The sequence below is a fragment of the Haemaphysalis longicornis genome, unplaced genomic scaffold, assembly GCF_048455015.1.
Source record: "Haemaphysalis longicornis isolate Haplotype H1 unplaced genomic scaffold, Haemaphysalis longicornis Haplotype H1 scaffold_7, whole genome shotgun sequence".
Lineage (NCBI taxonomy): Eukaryota > Metazoa > Arthropoda > Arachnida > Ixodida > Ixodidae > Haemaphysalis > Haemaphysalis longicornis.
Genome location: NW_027526422.1, coordinates 58,482,787 through 58,505,333, shown reverse-complemented (window position 1 = coordinate 58,505,333; position 22,547 = coordinate 58,482,787). Strand labels below are relative to the sequence as shown.

At 49.1% G+C, this 22,547-nt stretch overlaps 1 protein-coding gene across 1 annotated transcript in view; it reads right to left on the bottom strand.

Annotated features, from left to right (window-relative positions):
- LOC144145743 (uncharacterized) overlaps window positions 1-22,547 on the bottom strand; it is a 265,611-nt gene that overhangs the window by 178,062 nt on the left and 65,002 nt on the right. Inside the window, exon 2 of the mRNA XM_077677448.1 lies at window positions 1,177-1,353. Coding sequence (XP_077533574.1) covers window positions 1,177-1,295 — 119 coding nt within the window. The 5' untranslated portion in view covers window positions 1,296-1,353. The remainder of the gene's footprint in view (window positions 1-1,176; window positions 1,354-22,547) is intronic.

Genomic DNA, 22,547 nt, shown 5'->3' with positions numbered 1-22,547 from the left:
AGAATATAAAGTGGACAGCTATCACTAGGCATACGTGTCATGCATTGCTGTAGCAGTATTCATTCACGCGATATATGCAATCGCGGGGAAAAGAAAAGAAATCGAGCTTCCGCCGCTATAGTTGAGTGACTTCGGAATTGTGGTGCTCAGTACGACGACGCGGATTATAACTCGGCTGCGGAAGCTGTTTTGTTTTGTGGGGGCGAACAACGATACGCCCACCCGGATTTATGCGTGCGCTATTAAATAAGCAGAAATAGTGCGGATTTCTTCGTGGTGCTCCACTACGGCGTACCGCGTGGCTCAGGAATATATTCGAATCGTAAAACCTGATTTGAACCTGAAAAAACAATATCAAGCCGAAAATATTGTCTCTCTGCAGCTCAGTTTTATTTCTAGCTTGCACAGAATGCGTGTCAAGATTAAAATTGATATGCGCCACGGCCTTGCATTTCGCCCCCTCCCCCCCCCCCCCCCGACGTGCCCTTTTTCCTAACGTTTGCACATAAGGGCCGACGCTAAAGGGATAGTTAGAATTTGTGGCTCCGAAGGAGTTTGTAGTCAAGTAAAGAAAGATCTGAGTCGCAACCTCCCAAATGGGTAGTGACATCAAGTTGCTGTTTCTAGCTGTGAACGCAGCCTCGCCCCTGTGTAATAGTGATATAAAAGACTCGGCGAAATTCCTGGGTAGTTTCTATTGTGAAGGGTTTGGTCGGAGTATTTAATATGATGAAAGGAGCTAGGCGTATTCGTATGAACGCAAACACACAAAAACCCATCCTGACGACAGCAAACACACTAGACCACTTGGCGACAAGAATCATGACACCATTTTGGAAGCGGAACAACGGCGGGCCATTCAACTCTCTCGTCTGCTCGTGCAGCTCCTCAGGTTCCCATTCCCGGCTGTCTATTCATACATCTACTAATAACCAAGCAGGCCCCTAATACAAGCCCACCCTACGAATAAGGGCAAAATGTTGCTACCTCTCGACTCCTCCAAAGTGCGCAGCCATTCATTTTGAAGTTCTTAAAAGTACGCCATGTTGCTGCAATCCGAGACTCCAAACCTCTGAGACTCTGATAGCCAGCTAGTCGAGCCCCTTCAGCTTACGGGCACGTGCAGTCTATGCACTTGTGGAGGGTGGTATTGGGGCAAAGGAGAGGCGCACTCACCCCAGCTCCGGGCAGGACTCTGTGAGGAGAACGACGCAGTCGAGGCATCCCTTGGCCGCTGCGTAGTGCAGGGCCAGGGCGCCTGTGCGGGACTGGAGCGCCGCCACGGTAGGCGCCATGGCGCCACTTTGCCACCCGGACACCAGCAACCAGCGCAGCACGCGCCAACGACCGTTCCTGCAGTTGGGAGGGAAAGGAGGAAGCAAGAAGGGCATGAAATTGGTACGGGCACACGGAAGTGCTACATCATCGTAGCTCTACGACATTATGTACGACGACTTTGCAAAAGGGAAAAAGGGGGCGTTTTACGAGCACCTCCAATACATGTCTCGTGTCAGTGCACGAGGAAAAACGGATTTTGCACTCGAAGTAATGACGCCTTTTACCGTCCTTGTTTCTTCGCAATAAGTGAAATTGGACAAAGCTTCTCATTCAAAGCACAAGCGTTACTCTTGCTACGCAATCGATCAAATATCTCTACGATTAAATAATTGATGATACGGCGAATTCTCACCTCTACTCCTGACTTACGAAGTTATGCGTATGTAGTTATTCATTTCAAAAGTGGACATTTTTCAGAGAAAGAGGGAGAGAAGGAGGGAGGGAGGGAGTGGTTTATTGAAGGGAGAAGAGGTCAGCCTGAGGCACTAGTCTTGGCGTGATACTTCCTACAGGCGGAAGGATACGGGCGACAAAGAGAGAAAGGAAATTATATAGATAGTGTGAGAATTGACGGTGTAAGCAAGCGGTCAACTACACACACTCAGGCACGTTCAACATGCAGCTTATCACAGAAAATGACTGTAACAGTCCAGTTCACAGCGCATGATCATCAATCAAATTAAAAAGAAGAAACTTGAAATATAAAAAAAAAATTATTCCGCCTCACGGAGTAAGAACGTGTTTCGCAGTAAGTTCCCGGCGTAGAACCTAAATTTCGCTAAGGTAATTCAGTAGCGCTTTTACGCCACAACTTTGTTTTCCAGCGTCAGTTCACGAGCCCAAAATCTTTTGTTCAGAGAGAGGGTGCGTGTTCAGGCGTTGCAATGCTGTTTCAAGGTCACTTCGCTTGCCAATATACTTTGGGCGAACGCTGAGAAAATTGTCTATTGTTTCTGGACAATTGAGCAAGACAGACTCTTTAATTAGCAAAGACGAGCCTGGCTCGCCAAGGAATGCTTCTTTACTGTCATGTATTTTCTGTATAGTGCCATCCATTTATCATATGTCGGAAAAGTTACTGCCCTATGTTCGGAAAATCACAAAATTTCTTCTCCCAAATAAAGAATGCTTCTGAATTAGTGAGAAAAATTAAATATGGATATTCGAACTGCTTGTCGTAGAACGCTTTGGTGGTTGAATCGTTAAATGGTAAAATATGACATCCACGCAACGTTTACCGCATCCTTAAATGCATTTCTACGTGCAAAAACAAACAGTCGTGTAGGTATGAGCGGGGATTTTTTTAATGCGGATGGATTTGAAAAGAAGAAGACAAGCAGAGGAGGAGAGGAATAAAACGTTAATTTAAATCTAAATAAAAGAAAGAAGTGGGTGGCATCTTCTCATTTCAGAAGGCCGCGGGCTGCTTGCTGTGGTCGGACCGATTGACCATGTATTCCTGGTCTTCAAGCCGCTAGCTGGTCAGTCCTCTCTCCCACTGCTCTCGAAAAGGGAAAGATACAGGGTGTGATTAAGGGGGCTGGGGGGGTGGGGTGGGGGGGCATACGCATACAAAGTGATAAGGAGATCCCGGGACGGTTCATGTAGGGTAGTTGCAGGGGTATGTTGCGTGGGGTGTGAGGTGGAGGACGGAGTATTGTAAAAGGTATTGGTTTGAAGTCGCCGCCGCATTCACGCGTATGGGAAGCTGAGTGAGGTGGAGGGGGGTTTTCTGTAGTCTAGGCTGGCGTTGGTTGTAATATTTCAGTGCAGCATAGTGGGAAGGAAGGGTGGCGGAAGGGGGCGCTGGATCTCTCTCCCCCTGTGGGAACGTCCGGAACGTGAGGTGGCGGGCAGCGGTCTCAGCCGCCTCGTTCTCCCCATGGCAGGAGTGACCGTCTTCGGGGGTCCCTATCAGTTCTGTATAGGGGATATTCTGGGTTTCCTGGGGAAGTTTGAGAGATGGTAGGTATGCGAGCTGTCTGAAAGTTACAGCATGCTTGCTAAAAGTTCGTAAGATTGTCACAACGTTTGTGGAAACTGTGGTGGCTGCGAGGACGATGGCTGTTTCTTCGGTGGTTGAGGTTAATTGTGGCGGTGAGAAGAGTGAGGGACGTTTTGGCGCTGCTGTTTGAGTCGGTTACTGCCAGTGCATGTGCCAATTAATGGGGGCATTGGGTGTCAGGGGGCATTGGGGGCATTGGGTGTCCGTGTAGCGAGTGTCAGGTTTTTTGCAGTATTTTCACCCGTAGATGAACCCGGGCCTGTCGTCTTCTTTGATTGTTTAAACAGCGATAAAATTTGTCATAAAATTTCGCATCAGTTTAACGGCGTAAACATGTAATTTATATCGCCTTCCAACCAAAATGAGCACTGCCAGTCTCTTCGTGCAAGTGACAGCACGTGGGTTGCTTTATACTCTTGCGGCCAACTATAGGGTGGTTCAGAGAAATCCACGTTTTTTTAAACGTGGCAAAATCATCTTTCATGTTGGTAAAGCGCTTCACGACAAAAAGAAGGGAAGACGCCACTGATGATGAAAAAAAAATCCTTCCGAGCAAACAAACGGAGGAACTATCTCCTTCGGGGTACGAGCGACACTAGTTGAGGGTATCATATGTGTATAAAAGTTAATATTATTATCATAGTTCATAGTTGAGTCTCGGGTGCAGTTTTATATAGATGAATGGGGAGACCACCTGATCAAACATTTATTTTCTACTCTAGCCCTTCACGCGCGGACACCCAAACGATTGTAGGGAATTTAGGAAATGGTCACTATAGGTAGCGCACCCCTTGGCAGATAGCGTGGATCCGCTGAACATCATTTGTGAAGAACCATTCGAACAGCTACACACGCGTGCGAAGGTGCTATCGCAGGTAGCTGTCTTCTGTGGAATTGCCAAGTCAATGTTTTCTTTTTAGTCCAGCACACAAAAAACAGCCAAATTTATGAACATGTTGTGCACGTACCTCGCAACATCTTAGCTGAAATAAGCCTTCTGAAAGAACTGATACTTGAAACAGATTAAACGGTTATTGCTGTTGTTTGTGCTGTGGTCCTCCTTTTTTTAATTGCGGAAGTTTGCTATTCGGCATAAGGAAAAAGCAAGAAACGCAAATGCTTGCGGAGTTGTTAACTAACTAACTAACTAACTAACTGACTGACTGACTGACTGACTGACTGACTGACTGACTGACTGACTGACTGACTGACTGACTGCAACGGCTTACTTGCACGAATGCTTTGCTCTGTGAACAGCCAATGCACTCGCCATTTGTACAAGTGCGGCACGCACACACACAGCTGGCTGGCGCCGCATCTTTTCAAAGTGCTATGAGTTGTACCGCGCCTCCGCCAGATGGCGCCACGGGTCCTGCGACCGAGAGAAGACGCAGTGAAACATCCCCCTCGCGAAGGGCACGATCAAATGCAGAGCATTTCCGGGGGCGCACGACGTTAAGTAGTTTGCGTTACATTAATGTTGTTGCACTTGTGGCAACTGCTGACGAGAGAGCGCTCGTCAGCAGTAATTTGAATGAGTCAACGATATAAGGCGCGTTCGTAGCGTACTATTCTGTGTCGGCTTTGTGGCGCAGTGGGTAGAGCACCATGTACATTGCGTTCCGCCCGCAGGGTCGAGGGATCGAAACCGGGCGCCGGATAGTATTGTTTTTATATATAGTAGGGACAACGACGGTGCGGACTACGGACGTCAACGCGGGTGACATCGTGAGTTACTGAAATGCTCTGCATTTAAAACTAAATATACAGATAAACGCAGGATTCCCGGAGGATTCGGAGCAGGGAGCGGGGATGTAGACCTTGTATACACGCCGTGAAATCTGGCGGACGCCCGGGGCGCGGCCCACAGGAGGCGATGTGCACAAGGCCGCTCCTTCGCAGGGCAAGGCAGCTCCACCACAAATGCTCTGCATTTAAAACTAAATATACAGATAAACGCAGGATTCCCGGAGGATTCGGAGCAGGGAGCGGGGATGTAGACCTTGTATACACGCCGTGAAATCTGGCGGACGCCCGGGGCGCGGCCCACAGGAGGCGATGTGCACAAGGCCGCTCCTTCGCAGGGCAAGGCAGCTCCACCACAAATGCTCTGCTGTTGCCTGTCCAACTGGAGCGGGGCAGAAGGGGCACGTCGCGTGAAACGGGGCATGGTACTAAGGTGGCGAGGTTCTCGTCACAGCCGGCGCGAGGCCAGGCGAAGACGCCGGAGCAGGACCTCATCTTGGCGAAACAACCCGCCAGGGAGATCCGTACCGCGCGGGGGCATGAGAGCACGCGCGGTGTGCCGAAGGCGTTATTTTTCACTGGCTAGGCGAACAGCCACAGAGGAATGTGCAAGAGGAGCGGGATATCGCACACGCACGGAGTGCGTACCGGCATCTGCAGCCTGCATTTCTGAGTGACTGTGATGTTGGCACCATGACGCGCGAACACAGCATGGGTAAGTGTCCACTGTGTCCTGAATTTCTAGAAGTTCGTTGGACGTAAGAGTTTTACGAAGCTCTCGTACAGCTGCTGATGAATCAGTGTAGATTGTACACTGCGGTGAAGCCGGGTCAACCGGTACAGTTGGGTGTAGCAGAGCATACCGCACTGCTGGGACTTCTGCCTGGGTTGATTGCAACTTCTCTGTCGTAATCTAAGTGCACGTCACTGGGTCGGGAGCCATGGTCGGACACAGTAGAGCGGTATGCAGAAGAGTATCTGAAGTACTGACATCGACAAATATCAGCGTAGAGGAAGGGCTAGCAATGCCCATAGAAGGCGGAATGGGAGCACCAACCATTCGGGAATGAATGCAGGCAACAGGTCGCGTATGTGTTAATTGGTGGAACCCCCACAGCGGCCGTATTGTTGTTGCTGCTGTTGCTGTCATGTTGCATCAGGTTGCCCTTCCAGCCTGACGGAACGTCAGCAAGTCCTCCGCCTCTGTGGAAACTCCGCTGTCAGAAATTGTATCATCCTCAAGTCCCTTTTCGAATGGAATAACGAAGGACGACAACCTCTCTATGCAATACTATGGGACCTTGTGCATAGAAAATTCAGTCCACGAACCACAGCACTACACCGCTGTCCTTCGCCTAGGAGCAAACAAGACCGTCTGGGACATGATCTTGGCAGGACGATAGGTAGCGTATCTCCAACCGCACATGACGACATAAACGGCAATGTCGCTCTTCCGCGCCATACAGACAAAGCCAGTGAGAATGTACTATACTGATAGGACGGAAAATAAAGCTTGCGACAAAACAGCGGATGCCTATATATACTATACCGGCGGAACCGAGGACACCGTTGTTACTGCCGATTCTTGTCTCGCAGTGACGTTCACGCGCGGTTGCGATCAGCCTTGATCTTTACTGCGCGCAGCGCTTACAATTACGTATGACGACGACTGCGGCCGTGGGCGTCAAAGCGCGCACTCTCACGGTGGCTGCTGCCGTCTCTTTTTGTATTCCACGGGCGGGAGGACGCCCATTATTGCGATTCCCGAGTTAGCAGCACCGTATTCGAGGCCACCGTTTTTACCTCGTCGGGCCGAATACGCTTGTGACCTAGATGCGCGGGCCGCATGATGCTGCCGCGACCACTGCCCGAGAGATGAGGTATATGAGCGCGGCGAGGAATCCGTTTGCATTTCGATCCTGCACCAACGTCCGCGTCATGGGCTAGGCTGCTATCCTTTGTTGCATGCATAATTGCGACGTCATCCGCGGCCAAGGCGCGGGCAGTGAGGAGTAAAGATAGGCTCGAAGTTTGGCCAAGCGTCGCTCACGCACGGGGGTGTTCCGTGTGTGCCGGACTTCGTGCCCGATACGCTCGGAGTGCATCGGAGGACTTGAGCATTCCTCGCCGCGGTGGATCTGTGGCTAACGCCGTCGCTACTGAACACGTAGTCACGGGCTCGATTTCCGGCCGCTACTTCCGTTGCGGGCAACACTTTTTTCAACCAGTTTTCGTAATCTTGAATGCTTTCAGAACGTAGTCAACGAACACATTCAGTACTTAGAATTGGGAGTCGCAAACTACACCAGCCAAAAATTGCTGCCTATGCCCATCAGATAACTGTGAAACTTACTCGAGAGATTTTTCTTTCTTTCCAGTCTTGGTGTTCTTCGAGCGCTAAAGTGACGTCATTACAGGGGTATAGCGGCTATTGGCCGGCTTTCCTTCGGTTGCAGCAATGAACGCATTCGATAGCCACTTTAAAAGAACTATACAAAAGCAAAGCAGAAACTGAAGGCGCATCAGCTGCGACGAGCAAATCAAATCACGCAGCGACGCTCCGTGCTGACGATAACTATAGCTTTGAAGTGCTTGCAGACGCGAAGGAAAAAGTGAAAGCGTTTATCGCAAGTATTTCAGAGTACCTATTATTCACAACCTTCCCTCGTGCACGTCAAATCTCCCGAAATTGTTCAAATCCAATTGAGGTTTTAGCCAGGCTATAAGGAGCGTCAACACGCAGGCCGGCTCATTGACCGGGTAGGGCTTCAGCGACTAAAACTCTGGCTTGAACGATATATGGTCGTGTAACGCGCTTATAAGAAAGTTGTGGTGACACTTCTTCCTTTAAAATTCAGCTCCTCCCCCGTGCGTGCGTGCGTGCGCGTCTGTACGTGCGTGTGTGTGCATGTGTGTATGTGCATGCGTTAGCTGGCTCGCGTGATTTACACGCGCTCCATGCGTTGTGCAACACGACTCGCAGAATCGTGGTGCCCCCAGGTTTGGCTCGATGACTAAGACACCCTTAAAATCTAATCCTAGTAGTTTCGCGCAGTATTCTTCATCGCGATTCAATGGCGAGATTTTACGCGGCGCAATAACAGAATGCTTACCCGACATGCGTGAACCCTACACTAGGTATAAAGAACATCAGCGTTACAAGAACATCAGCGAAGATTGGTCGACATCTAATGTTTCACACAGCAGAGCTGACAATTACAAGCAAGCCTATATGAGGACAAAGCAATTACAAACCAGGATAACGACAGTGCGGTCTAGGGTAGGACAGTGCTGAAAAATCTAGGACCGTGGAGGTCGGCCATATACGCCTCAATGTTACGACATTTGGCAAACAATTTATGTACCGAAATCGAGGGTCGTAGCGAGAAATGTTTTTCGGAGGGGGGGGGGGGAGGGGGGTTCTGTATTTTGGGAAGGGGTAGTTTTGCTAAAAGCAAAAGTAAGTATTGCTTACGTGCTGCCTGGAAAAGATTCCAGGAGTGGTTCGAACTCCCCTCCCCACCCCTCCCCCCCCCCCCCCCCGCCTTTTGTGTACGGCCCTGCCGAAATCCATTTACTTTCACTACTAAAACAAAAGCAAGTATTTTAACGTAACTACTATCCGTGGTGGCTCAGTGGCTATAGGCGTTGCGCTGCTGAGCACGAGGTCGCGGGTTCGATTCCCGGCCGCGGCGGCCGCTTTTCTGATGGAGGCGAAAAGCAAAAACGCCCGTGTGTACGAGATTTCGGCGCACGTTAAAGATCCCCAGGTGGTCAAAATTAATCCGGAGCCCTCCACTACGGCGCGCCTCATCGCCTGCGTTGCGTCGGTGCGTTAAACCCTACAATCAATCAATCAATCAATCAATCAATCAATCAATCAATCAATCAATCAATCAATCAATCAATCAATCAATCAATCAATCAATCAATCAATCAATCAATCAATCAATATTTTAACGTAACTTCACGCATAACTGCTAATTGATTTCCTTTACGCATCGTAGTCGCCTCGCGTCTAAACCAGAACGTGTGCTGGAACGAGTAAGCTGGCGTCAACCTCAGCCGCCGCATGCACGCAGTCAAGGCCGGCGGCACAATTAGGGCGATCAGCGCGATAACGGTTGGCAGTAAAGGCGCTTTCTTATCAACGTAACCGTATTGTGTTCACTCCGTGCGCGCCCATGAATAGCAATCGTTGCCTTCCGAACATCGGTCTGAAGCAGGCTAGCACAGATCATTGGGCTCTGGTGGCCATAACTCACACGCATTCCCCTCGCTGCTGCATTTGGTCGTTATACAGCGAAGATAGCTCTAGTCAGGCCTACAGGCTAGAGACCTAGAGGCTAGTCAGGCCTATTCAGGCGACCATTGCAGTGGCCTTTTGCCTCAGCACCTTCGAAATTTCTGATTGTCAAAAGTTCAATAAATAAAAAAAAATAGTTGCGCGGGATTTTAGAGCGAAAGCTCTGTTACTCCAGGCACAAACCCAGAAAGCGGCTCGTTCCTTGTAGCGTCAATTTGACCTCCAAGATCGGCCAAGGTCAAGCCAGCGCCTCATGCAGTTTCGGAGTGAAAGTACGTAATCGCTCGTTTGTTCCAAGGGGGTGATATAGGATGAAAGAGTAAGGGCGCGTGCCACTAGAAAATGACACAAGGAGGCCCTGGTTTGGTCCAAGTTCCATGAGCGTTCCCACCTACAGGGCCGACGGCGCCGAGCATCGCCTCTGTTTTGTCTTGCCCTGCAATTGTGCGCGCTTTCACTGCGCTCTCCCGGCGCGAAAAGCGAGCAATCGCTCGACCAACTTAGCCGCGTTCAACCACGGCAATGTTTTTCGCGTCGTCTGTGCGCCAGAAAGAACTGATTGCTTGATTGTAGGATTTAACACGCCGACGCAACGCAGGCGATGAGGCGCGCAGTAGTGGAGGGCTCCGGATTAATTTTGACCACCTGGGATCGTTAACGTGCGCCGAAATCTCGTACACACGGGAGTTCTTGCTTTTCGCCGCTGCAGAAAAGCGGCCGCCGAGGCCAGGAATCGAACCCGCGACCTCGTGCTCAGCAGCAGAACGCCTTAGCCCCTGAGCCACCGCGGCGGGTGTTAGAAGAACTAATACAAACTACGCTAAGGCCTGACGCTGCGCTTGGAGCATTCACGATGTGTACACGCACCCGCAGCCTGCGGACATACATTGAGTTTGATGTCGCTTGGCACATCGTTGGGCTCAATGTTATGGTTACCTTCGTTAGCCTGACAATGGCCATACCGGATCGCGGCGTCGCTGCAGCCGTGGCTATAGGGGGCCGTCCGACAGATTTGGAGATGTTTAGGCTAGGCTGACAGGGTTAAAACATCTTCTGTGGTGATGTAGAGGTCCCGTCTTATATTCGTGATATACAGGGGGGAGGTTCGAGCCTATGCCTTGCCAGTTTCCTTTTTCCGTTTTTGCTTCAAGTATAATTTTGACGTCTTAAGCTAGTCTCGGTGTTTTAAGTGACATTTGATTACTTTCTGTGCGTTGGCTTAGTCTATGCTACGTTAGGTTAGGCTAGCGGGAGCAAAGTAGTGCCAGACGCGGGGTTTCGCAAGAAAACTCCCTTGAGTGCCACATTAGTGACACTCACATTAGTGACACTCACATTAGTGACATTAGTGTCACATTAGTGACGTGCTTTGTAGTACCGTCGGAAGACACTCTAGACACAGTGTTTTATTTAACTCACGCAGTGTTACGCACCCACACAAAAGTACGTGCCCCCCTAAGCGTATTGGTAAACTCTTTGCCCCGGGGTTTTCCGTTTTGTGCGAGCCCCGAAACTCACACAACTCGACCGACGTAATTGCCGCTACTACCTTCGCACGTGAGCGCTCCAGGACTAGATGATATCGGCACGTAGCTTCTTCTTGGTGCGCTGCGACAGAGTGATTAGCATAGTAAAAGACGCCAGCTAACGGCTTTGGTGATTCATAGCACGTGCAAGAATTACCAAGGAAGGGGGCACATCCCCGTACCTGTCCTTGTTCCGTTTGTATGCACAGAGTAAGGTCAAAACGTTTGCACAATTAAGCGGCAGTTGGCTTTAACTCCCTGGTGATGAAACCAACGCACGCACTACCAAGAACCCGGCCGGCTGTAACAAAAGAGAAAGCAGCGAAGTGAAGCAGGAAAATTGAATTCATTTGAGGAGTTATAAAACCGCAGTTTTGGAAGGTTTAAGACACTGCCTCATAGATCTCGAGAGAACGATACAGAATTTTTTTCGTCAACTAAAGGATGACTATTTCGTTAAAATTACGCTAATGGACACATTTTGACCCTCGCGTATGCTTCTGTTACGCAAGAAAAATCGTGTACAGCTTGACTGCAGCAGCCACATGTGCAGCTTTCCCGCTCATGGCAGTCCTTTCAACAGTGATTACTCTGCAATTTTTTAGCGAAATGAAATATTCTTTTGCACAGCTAATACTTGTGGTGAATACTTGCTTTGTGCACAGTTTCAAGTCGCGTACGTTGCGCGACTGGGTTCCTGAGCCATGGGAACTATCCCATAGAAATGCATGGGGAGTTAGATTTGATAGCGAATTACACAAAAAATAGTCAGAAACCTGAAATAATCTTTTAGCGTTTTAATCTTCACGTTGGCTTCTAGCTTTATGCCAAATATTATTTTCCTAAAGTGGTTTTGCTAGGTTCCCGAGAGGTTCTAATTTTGAGCGAGAAAGCTGGGTATGTGTTACGCATTCATTTACTAAAAGCTAAGTCTCCGCGTGAACACCGCCGTGCCACAGTGGCTCAAACAGAATGCTGCCAGTCCCATTTGGGTGAGTGGCTTCGGACAAGAACCATGAAAGTCCTTTGCAAACGTCGTTTGGGGCACAGTGAAAAAAGTTACGAAACGCTGCGGAAATTTTCGAGGAGAAGCTAGTGAGAGAAGAAAGAAATTACGGTAAAGGCTTAGAAATGTCTAACAACGATTTTGATTGATTGTAGGGTTTCACGCGCCGACGCGACGCAGGCGATGAGGCGCGCCGTAGTGGAGGGCTACGGATTAATTTCGACCACCTGGGGATCTTCAACGTGCCCCGAAATCTCGTACACACGGACGTTTTTGCTTTTCGCCTCCGTCAGAAAAGCGGCCGCCGCGGCCGGGAATCGAACCCACGTCCTCGTGCTCAGCAGCACAGCACCTTAGCCACTGAGCCACCGCGGCGGGTAACTTTCCAAAAATACGAAGGAGAAATAGTTATTTAGTTAGATGTTCTGTTGATCTGCTGTAGAACCGTTGCGCCCGCGCCCGTCACACGCTTACCGACCCCTAAACTGGTTCCGCTAGCTCACCACCGCCACGAGCCTCCGATTCGGCCCCGTCGAACCTTCATCTTTAAAAGGCACCTTTCAGTTCGCATGAGGTTTGAACCCCAAAGTAGAAGCGGGCACGTTTACACCTTGTTACCGTAGCACTTTGGCAGCGGTGGAGCAAAATTTGTGGTAGTTGCTCCTCTCCTTGAAGGAAAATACCCAGTTGGAGGATTGACCCCGAATCTGGAGCTTTGAGGGGCTTACGGTGCCCGTTAATCCGCAAAGCGATTAAGTGGAAGCGTAGGTAATTTACAATTGTGCGTACCGCGTCGTGCATGAACGTTATGGCACGTGATTATAACAGACGCATACCAAGCGCGCAGAACTCTGATTCGAAGAAAGCTGTGGAATGCTCCAGACTGCTTGTTGATGTAATTTGTGCCGTAAGACGAAGAAACGAAAGCGACGAAATAGACGCAGACACGGTGTGGCAGAAAAAGCAAGCTGGTCGAAATAATTCGCGCGAAAATACGAATAAATAAAAACGAATAAAAAGACGACAACGCGATTTAGCAATTGAGAAGTCTTTGATAATCGCTTGTGAAACGCTTCCCAGCACATGAGAAGACTCAAGTGCCCTGAGGAATTAAAAAAAAAAAAGATGTCTCTGCCTTCAGCGGCTCTCTCAACGAAACTTCAACTGTCAAATTCTATTCCACTTTCAGTAGGGGGCGCGGCAGCTTACACGTTTTCATCAGCTACTGCTTCGGCACAACCTCACCGCTAAGACAATTTCTCTGCCTTCACTGCAGCGTCACCATATTCACTATGTAGCATCGTTTAAAGCGGTGGTAGGTGCGGAGGAGGGAAGGAAGGAAAGACGTAGAAAAAAGGCAAGAAAGTTAACCTGGCTAGAGCCTACTTTGCCTTCCTGCGCGTGGGAAATTGAAAATAGGCAAACGAGAGAAAGCGAGGAAGGAAAAAAAGTTGGAGCTGACAGTTATGCCCAGCGCTGAAGCACTAAACGTTCAAGTTCAGCGATTGTCACTCGAGTTTTTCTGTCTATAGCCTGCATGGTGTTTAGGTTCGTCAGATGACGTACAGGGTGGGAAAGGCAGTTGGGTGTAGGGCAAGCGGGGCACGAGAGCATGCCATGTATGTAGTGGATACGGGTGAACTAAGAAAAGGGAATGTTGGTGCCTTCAGAGCACAGATGCGGCTTCACGGGAGAGTGGGTGGGGTGGGGGGACTGGGAAACACTGCCTAATGGCACGTGGCGCATGAAGATGTTGTCGGCATGCCTGATGATCTAAATCTTTTGAGTGCCAGGGTGGTGCAGACTTGCTCATTAACGTGGACAGACGCGGGGAGAGTCCTCGGGTAATTGGTTGAACCCTGGTCATGGCGTGGACGTGAAGTCGACGCAAGAACTTTTTGTCGGCCCGCTGCCTTCGTGTTAGTGAGATACTCTGGAAATTCTACCGACCGGCCGTCTCCTAATTAAGACCGGACTAGGGCTGCTTAGATAACAAAGCTCTCTCTCTCTCTCTCTCTCTCTCTCTCTCTCTCTCTCTCTCTCTCTCTCTCTCTCTCTCTCTCTCTCTCATCTCTCTCTCTCTCTCTCTCTCTCTCTCTCTCTCTCAAAGCGGCGCATTGAGGAGAGCCGAAGACATGGTTTAAATACTAGGTCAGGTGCTAGGACCATGTTCTGAGTTATTTAGTTTGGTACACCCGCATTCATTTCTCGGAAAAGAGCGCTCAAAACTGTTTCTTTTTTTGTTTTTTTCTTGCACAACTTTTTCACCTATTTCGTGACGTCTGCTGTGAGGACACACCGGCCCGAAGGGCTCAGAGGGCAAAATTTAACAGGTCGCGAGCAGTTTGAACCCCGATAAATTTGTCGCTAAGTAACAAAAAAGTCGCTTCTAAGCATAAGTTAAGAATGACAAAAATCAGAATGGACATTTTTAGGATTTAAATGGAGTCATAAACATTTTTTAACCTCTATGACATCACTGCTATAGTTCATAAGGAGACCGCGAATTGCGCCTAGTATTGTTCCTTTATTAAAAATGTAAAAGTAAACTAAACAGATCAAGATTCCGTCAAATAGACAAATAAAGGATCCCCGAAGCTAGAGCATCACGCGCAAAGCGCAGATATTCGTACAAGTTAACTTATGAGCCCTCTTAAATCTGAACCAGAAATGAACCTTGAAGAATGAAAAACTGAACACAGCGTGTGAACCTCGCCGAAAAACATCGTACAGAAATTTTGAGAGTTGCCCACTAATTCGAAAGAATTATTTCGAGTGGCATTGTTGCACACCAAAAACCTAAAAATGAAACTTAATTGCTTTATTTTTTTATTGTGGTCGGCGTCTTCATCATGTCTTCCATCATCCTTCCCGGCGAGATAGGGCCCCGTCGAAGCCTTCATTTCAAACACTTTTATGGTTCGCTTCACTAATATATACAAATTCATTGCTAGAACACCATTTATTAAGGCCAAGGTAAGCGGGTTTACATCAAGTAAGACAGGCCCCATGTATCCCTATAATACGATGTCCTTCCCGCTCCTTACAAGGCTATTAAAATTGGCTTCACTGCTGTACACAAATACACTGCTAGCGCAGCTTTGCGTCGCATGTTCTTGTTCCTGTTTTATTTTTCAATTCTTCTTTACCAATTCTGAAGGTACCGATCATCTACGCTTGCACTGGTATAACGATTACACGTGTTAAGCTGACTAATTATGTCTTTATTTCGCAGATATAGGACGTCACGATTTTTCGGTGTAGTTCTAGCAGCAGAATGCTTAGGCATTGAAATAAACAAAGTATTTTCCAAGTGTACCTGTAGCCCTGCACCAGCATGCCTGGCTGCGTAGGCCTTTATCGATCGTGTCAGCCGCCACCTCACGTTGCCGTATAATTAAAGATGGGCTCCTTGTAACGCACTGAGAGCACGACCCACAAATATTGTGATAATACCGAACTGCGTACTGCATACAGCCTATAGTAAGTGCACACGAGTACTGATCTTTAATAATTCGTCGCCGAAGCGGAGTTGTTATTACTTCTCGGCCACTAAATGCACAGAGGTATCTACGCATATTCAGAAACGAAAATCGTATAAAGCAAGCAGAACATGATTCTTGCGCTCGAGTTCCGTGCTATTGGATTTTAAAATGCACTCCCGGCAGTGGCGGCCGCTTTTCTGATGATGATGGCGAAAAGCGGAAACGCCTGTGAGTTAGAAATTTCGGCGCACGTTAAATATCCCCAGGTGGTTAAAACGAATCCGCAGCCCTCCACTACGGCGCGTTAAACCTCATAACCCATCACCCATCAACCAATTTTAAAATCTCTCTCTCTCTCTCTCAATATATATATATATATATATATATATATATATATATATATATATATATATATAAGCTAGGAAGTAACCAACAAATGACCGCTCTAGTAAACCTGGGCTTTCCTTTCGAATGCCGCTTCCTCGCAGTAAGCGTGCCTCCCTCGTAGTCACATTTTTGCGTTCTTGCAGGCGTCGGAGCGGTTCACCTCCGCGAGCAACATGCAGGAACATAAAAGCTGGCGGGCGTATTGCTTTGCATATACACGCGTGCGCGGTGTTTCCTACGGAGGGCACGCGTCCGCGGAGCATTTGACGCCTCGGCTGGCATTGTGTGGACCGGTCGCATCAGACATGCGCGGCGTGCCCGACGTGGGCGAGTGCCGCTCTCGAGCAGGGAAAACAAAGCGAGCGCTTTCCTTTGTCCCAAACGCCCGCTACAAGAGGCAGACGGCGGGCCCCTCGGCATGGGGCGGTCGACGGCGTCTGTGAAGCAGCCAGGGCCAATGCAAAGCTGCGAAATCACCCGCTCCTGGGCGTGAAATGAGCCGATTGTATACGTCGCTCTGGGCCTCCCCGGGGCGGCTTCTGCATCCCAAGTTACTTAAAGGCAAAGCGCGGCTGCCGCATTGCATGCCTTATAATGTTAAATACACCATGGATGCAACGCTCATTAGGTATGTCGAGATACTACCGTCTCTACCCGTCACTGCACACAGGCCTATCAACAGATGATGCCAGCACCATCCGATGGCTGTCGACAAGTACGTTTATTCCCCAGCACCCTGCTTCACGCCTATCCTGCTCAATAGCCCACCACCTGCAAGTTCTGTACTTTTCCCGACACCCTGTAGCATCAAGAATGGGAGTGTAAACCAACCTGGGCTACACTCTCACTACCACCCCCTCCTACGAGCAGTGGATTGCCTGTCTGATTGTTGGATCAAACAAAACTTGGTGACGAGGGTCTGGAATCTGGACAGCCAGCCACAGCTAGGGTATCATGGACTAAGATGCCCTCAACCGGGTGGCTGCCGTAGCATCTGCATCCGATGCTCGCTAAATGAATACTTATCCACAAATCGATGCGCCAAAAACCCACGGGAAAGTTGGCTCGTGTTTATTTGCTGATAGCTTCCCATAGTCCAACCCTTACTCCCATTTTCAATTCAATATGTCTTCCAACATCCAACACCGTATACTGATTCCGTGCTGCACGTTTTATAAAGCATTCCACCTGGGTACAGCTGAAATTGTTTACAAAACAATTTTAGTTCGTGGAAAGCCACATCCACATTCGGTTTAATGTATCCTAGATTTCGCGAAACCAAGAACACGTTCCGGGGAATTTTCGGGGCATTCAAGCCGAACAAGCCCGCTGTAGAGGTGTCTTGAGCGCCCGTGTTAATGACTTGCTGTATGGACGTTGCGCGACCGAGAAGAGGTTCGCACACTTATTTGCGACAAGCTGGGCGCGCCCCAGCGCAGCGACAACGCCGAATGCACCAAGACTGGTCCAGAACGCTTGCCTTGTTTTATTTTTGCCTGTGTTTTACCCTAAAAACCTGGCGCCTTCCCGTAGCTTAAATTGTCATCGCATTGCCCACGTTTGCGTCATTAAGAGGCGCCGTTTGCTTCCATTTGTCTCGAAGCGCCAATCACACCCACTTCTAGGCTACAGTGACGTTTGCTAGAACCTCCGAAAGCCCTGCATACACCGTCTGTTCCTTTTCTCTGTTACAGGCTCGTCTACTCGGCGCCTATGTGTCGCGTTCGTAAGAACGGGCAGGGCTGCGTCTGCTGACGGCTGACACACGCCCAACGAAACAGGCTCTGACAGGAGCAGCTACGTGGGAAAAACAAACGCAGCCCTCCAACCTTCGTGTCCCCGGACTTCCGACGCGACGGCGGCCGCTTTGAAGCGAACGGAGCAAGGCGTACATGACACAAGGCCGAGGTCACCGTGGCCTCTGTCGCCGCATTTTCGCGGCCGGAGGGTGACTGGGAATAGCAAACCAGTTTTGCATGCGTGAGCGACGCCCGCTGAAGGCACTTGAGTTGCTTGAGTAGTCAGCGTGGCACAGAAATATCCTACGACGGAGCGAACCCCGGGGAAGAGTAATTAGAGACCGACGTTTCGAATTCTCTGCAATGCTTCCAACGAACAGGGTTAAGGTTAAAGTGCCCTGCCCTCATTAGTGCTTAAAAACTGCTGTGTTAAAAATGACGTTCGCATTCCACTCTATGCTCTAAAAGAGGAAGAACACCGAGCATCTTTACTGCACACTTTGGTGGGTTGACATGTTTCAACAGCGGTTCTCGCTCCCCCTTTGCACCACGCAGCTAAACAAATGCTTGGGATTGAAACGTAAGTTATGTCGCCATCTTAGCTGGCGTAATTAGTAGAGCAAACCTATTAAACGGTGATACTCAAATTTATATCAAGTTGGTTATCTATAATCCGTGCACATACGTAGGCGTGTGTTGATGTACCACATTATCCCGGAGCCAAAGATGACGCAGTCGTCTTCAAGGAAAACAAGTTTATTGAAGCGAACTTGTGCTCCCCTAACAACTCAAAGAATACACCGGCTTCAATCCCTCCCCGTAGGTGCACCACTGTTTGAGACATCCCCATCGGAAAGCCGTAACTACTCACTGACTTCAAAAACTTGCTCTTGCAGTTAGCCTGAATAGCAATTTGTCAAATTGTCTCTACTTAAGTATCAAGTTTTGGATATTCTTAGTTCGCTCTGCTGCCTCCGTTGTGTTGTATAATTTTGTAACATAACCAGAAGCGCATTTTTCGAGCTTCGTGGGGTTCCTAACAAGCCGGCGTTGTCACAAGTTAGTGTTGCAGGACTTTATCTTGTACCGTTATTTCTGCCATACGCCTGTAGTCTCAGCTGGGGAAAGACCGCCCACAGCATCCGCTGAAGGTCCTTCTGCAGTCTCGCCACATTTGTTCTCAACACGTTGCAGAATCGGCGCACCAGACTGTTCGATATTAAGCGGGGTGATTTGTTCGCTGCCAAATGGACCCTTTATGAACAGATTTTTTGGCAAGCAAATATTTTTTTTAATTGCGATTATAAGCCCTTTGACATAAAGTGCTAAATGTACAAGTTGGCACCCGTTTCCCGAAGGAAGTCCACACAGCGGTGGTGGGGCCCCCACAGCCCTTACTGGAGATCGGGGGGGTCTCCCAGGATGCAGGTTGATTGATTGATTGATTATGAGTTTTAAACGCGCCGCCGCTGCACAGCCAATACGTCGCGCCGTAGTGGAGCGCTTCCGGAATAATTTTGACCACCGGGGGATCTTCGACGTGCGCCGAAATCGCGAACACGTGGGCGTTTTCACTTTTCGCCTTCATCAGAAAAGCGGCCGCCGCGGCCGTTTGGCACGCCAGTACAAAATTGCGAAGAGGGTTGGAACAGCCCAAAAACGAAGCGTGGCCGACTAGTGGGAACAGCGCGAATGCTGCCAACTGACTTTGAAATTGCGGAGCTTGCAGTGTGTTGTTCTTCTTTCTCCTTACAAAACCGAAGTGAACAACGAATATTCTTCACGCACCAGTTGATGCGCAGGCAGGCTTCCAGCCTTCGTTAGAAGCAGCTTCTAACCTGCTTCCTCCGCACGTGTTCTTCATGCCGCGTTAGGGGACCGCTCACCATGCACCACGGGCGGGAACTATGAATAGTTCTTTTTAATCAACGCAAAGGCGGGAAACCGTGCACTGCACTAATCTCTGCGCAGGCTTATACGCGGACACTAAAAATAACACCGACCCACTGCAGGTAAGCGAAGCAAAAGGGCGGAAAGCAAGGGTGCCAAGAGTCGCATGGGAACACCTTAACTGGGACGAGCCATCTTTTCGCTGGCCTGCGCTAAACGCTCCCTGTTTAGGCGCGTGACGATCACGTACACGACCGATTCGACGCTCAGCGGCGCCAAAAGGGTGTGTGCGTGTGTGCGCTTAACTACGCCAAATAGGTTCACGCGGCCGTATACGCGACTGGGTGGGGGGCCGTGGCATGCGTGGTAATTCGGCGCCTGGGCGGCCGAGCATAGCGCTGTATGATTGCTGGTCAAAAAGACGAGAATTAAATCACGCACCGCACCCTGCTACGGTGTGGTGGGGATTAGAGCTTGCGATAACGCTTGTGCGGAGTCGAATACGTCGTTTGCGTAGTTGGTGCAGGTCTATGATCTCTCTCTCTCTCTCTCTCTCTCTCTCTCTCTCTCTCTCTCTCTCTCTCTCTCTCTCTCTCTCTCTCTCTCTCTCTCTCTCTCTCTCTCTCTCTCTCTCTCTCGTACAGTTTTGTCTGTCAGCCTTTCGTCCAGCTATGTCCGGACAAGCAAATGTTCCCATTCTTATATCCAGCAAAGTTTCCTGCCCTTATAAGCCGAATGGCATGCGGGTGGCTACGCGGCGCAGTGAAAATCCATCACGACCTGCCCGCGACTACAAACGACTCCAATAATGGCGCCGTGGCATTGTTTCTAGTGATATATTGTTTTGCAGGGGATCTCTTTCCTACAGTGATTGTTTCGGGGCATTTTCACGCTGAGCTCACGTACGCAGCCTCAATATGGCATGCGGGAGTCGCTATTGCCAAGATGGAGTTCCAGCCGTCGAGTGGGATAAGCTAAAAATAAATCATGCTGCGTGCAACTGGATACTCCTCGGCAGGTTCCTCCCCGTAGTATTAATGAATATGTCTCACTGCAGGCACACTACCTTATAAAACGCAAATGAGACCTCAGTAAAGAATAGAGAGATTTCTGGGGATGTTAGCCGGGCTAAAATGCCTAACTTGCTACGCCAGTTGATGACGTGATGAAGATGATGCGATGATGTTCAAAAACTTGATGCGCACAGAAACGGCGAGTTATTCACAGCGACTGTTTTAGACCTGTGTGTGCAGGTACTCTATCAGAGAAGTTGTAGCCCGTAAAGCACGTTTGGGACAAGCCCGTAGTCATAAAACATCCTTTAGCTGCATGTCCACGGAAACCGGCAGTCTCAAAGACACTGCGAGGGACACTCTTTGAGCACTGAATCGAGTACATTCACAGAGCAGGTGCTGCAGGGTTTCTCGCACATCACAGCGTGGGCAGAGTGGCGACGTAGCTTCTTTCATCTTAAAGAGGAAATTGCGCGTGTATGCGACATTCAACCGCATGCGATGTAGAATTGCTTCTACCCGCTTGGAGAGTCCTGGTGGCATTCTGAATTTGCAGTTGGGATCGATGGGAGATATCGGCGCGTAATGACGTGATACGTCATCCCAGGCTGCACGGTGCATGTTCCATGCCACGCTGGATGCAAGGACAGATGCATCTTTCCTGGAGAATGGTATAGCTATTGCCGATGCACTATGGTTAAGCGCAAACGATGCAGCAATGTCCACCTTCACATTGACAGTTATCCCACAATGGGCTGGAATCCACTTCACTGCAATGGGATGGTGCGCTTGTAGAGCTTGTAGATATAAAGCGTGTATGTCAGACACAAGTTGGTTTTTGGAAAAGACGCTAGACACTGAAGGGCAGCCCTTGAGTCTGTGAAGATGGCCCACTCTCGTGCGGGTGGCTTGATGATATGAGAGAAAGCCACTCTCAGAGCTGCCTCGTTGTGCCTTCCTGCATTTGTAAACGTCTGGGCTGTTTTCGAGCCTTAGTACGGCGGCTTCTTATTTCTGCACGTCACATTTTCCGCTTTCTACTATGCAGTGCTATATAAAACTGAAAATGTTTTTTTTTTTTGTCTTGCCAACATACTGTTCATTCGTCAATTAGTAACACTCCTCCCATTACCTTACACTGCGTAGTGCAAGGTTTGCGATCGGAGGAACACAATTATGGCCACGGATACTAAGGTTTTGCGCCGATTTGCCGACAAGCCAAGCTTTGCACTTTGCGATAAACGGCGTGTAGTTTTTTTTTTTTTTTACCAGAGGCCGTAGTCAGGAGGTTAGAATGGATAGCTGCTGCAGTCGGAGGCACAACCCTGCCCTCCAAATATTGGTTAGTGACCAACCCCACAATGAATTCGCTAGAAAACGTGGCACAGCACGAATACAGAAAGTACAAGGAGAACGACGAAAGCCTGGTTCCTGTTTGTGTTTACCTGGGTTCTCCCATGAAGTCGCCCGAACTCGCCCACTTATCCCATCTTTTTACGTTACCATCAGACCTCAAATACAACCCATCATGAGGTCATCGATCTCCGCATTTCCGTCCTCACGGCAAGCTATTCCTCTCCTCCTGAACCTCCTCTATCCTTAGGAGCAAAAGAAAACACTGACACGAAAGTTTGTAAAATTGACGTGTATGTGAGCTTTCCGTGGTAGCGTTGTTCTCATCCCACAGCCCCGTCGCCGTTAATAATCCATGCAGGTAAGACGAGTTTCAGTTAACTATATTCTTCCCGCCATATGACTTCGGAGAGATAAGAATACCTAGCACCTCGCCCATAGATCTTTGCTCTGTTATCTGGCCTCGTTTCGCAATATGTAGGACACATAAGGGGGTTCACAAGTTTCCACTGCGTCGTCCATTTAAGCCTAAAGCAGGGGCATTGGTCGTGCAAAGTAAAACGTAAAATCGCGGCCCCCCTCCTTCTCCTTTATATTTTTTCCGGCAGTCTTTCCAATTTTTGTTAAGCTAAATAGATTAGAATTATGCTAATTTGCAAATTACAACAAATTCTATTTTGTTTCTTACACTCTTTCGGGCGGGCCCCCCGGTAAATTGTCTCTAGTGTCGTGCTCCCGTATCGTTTCGCTGTT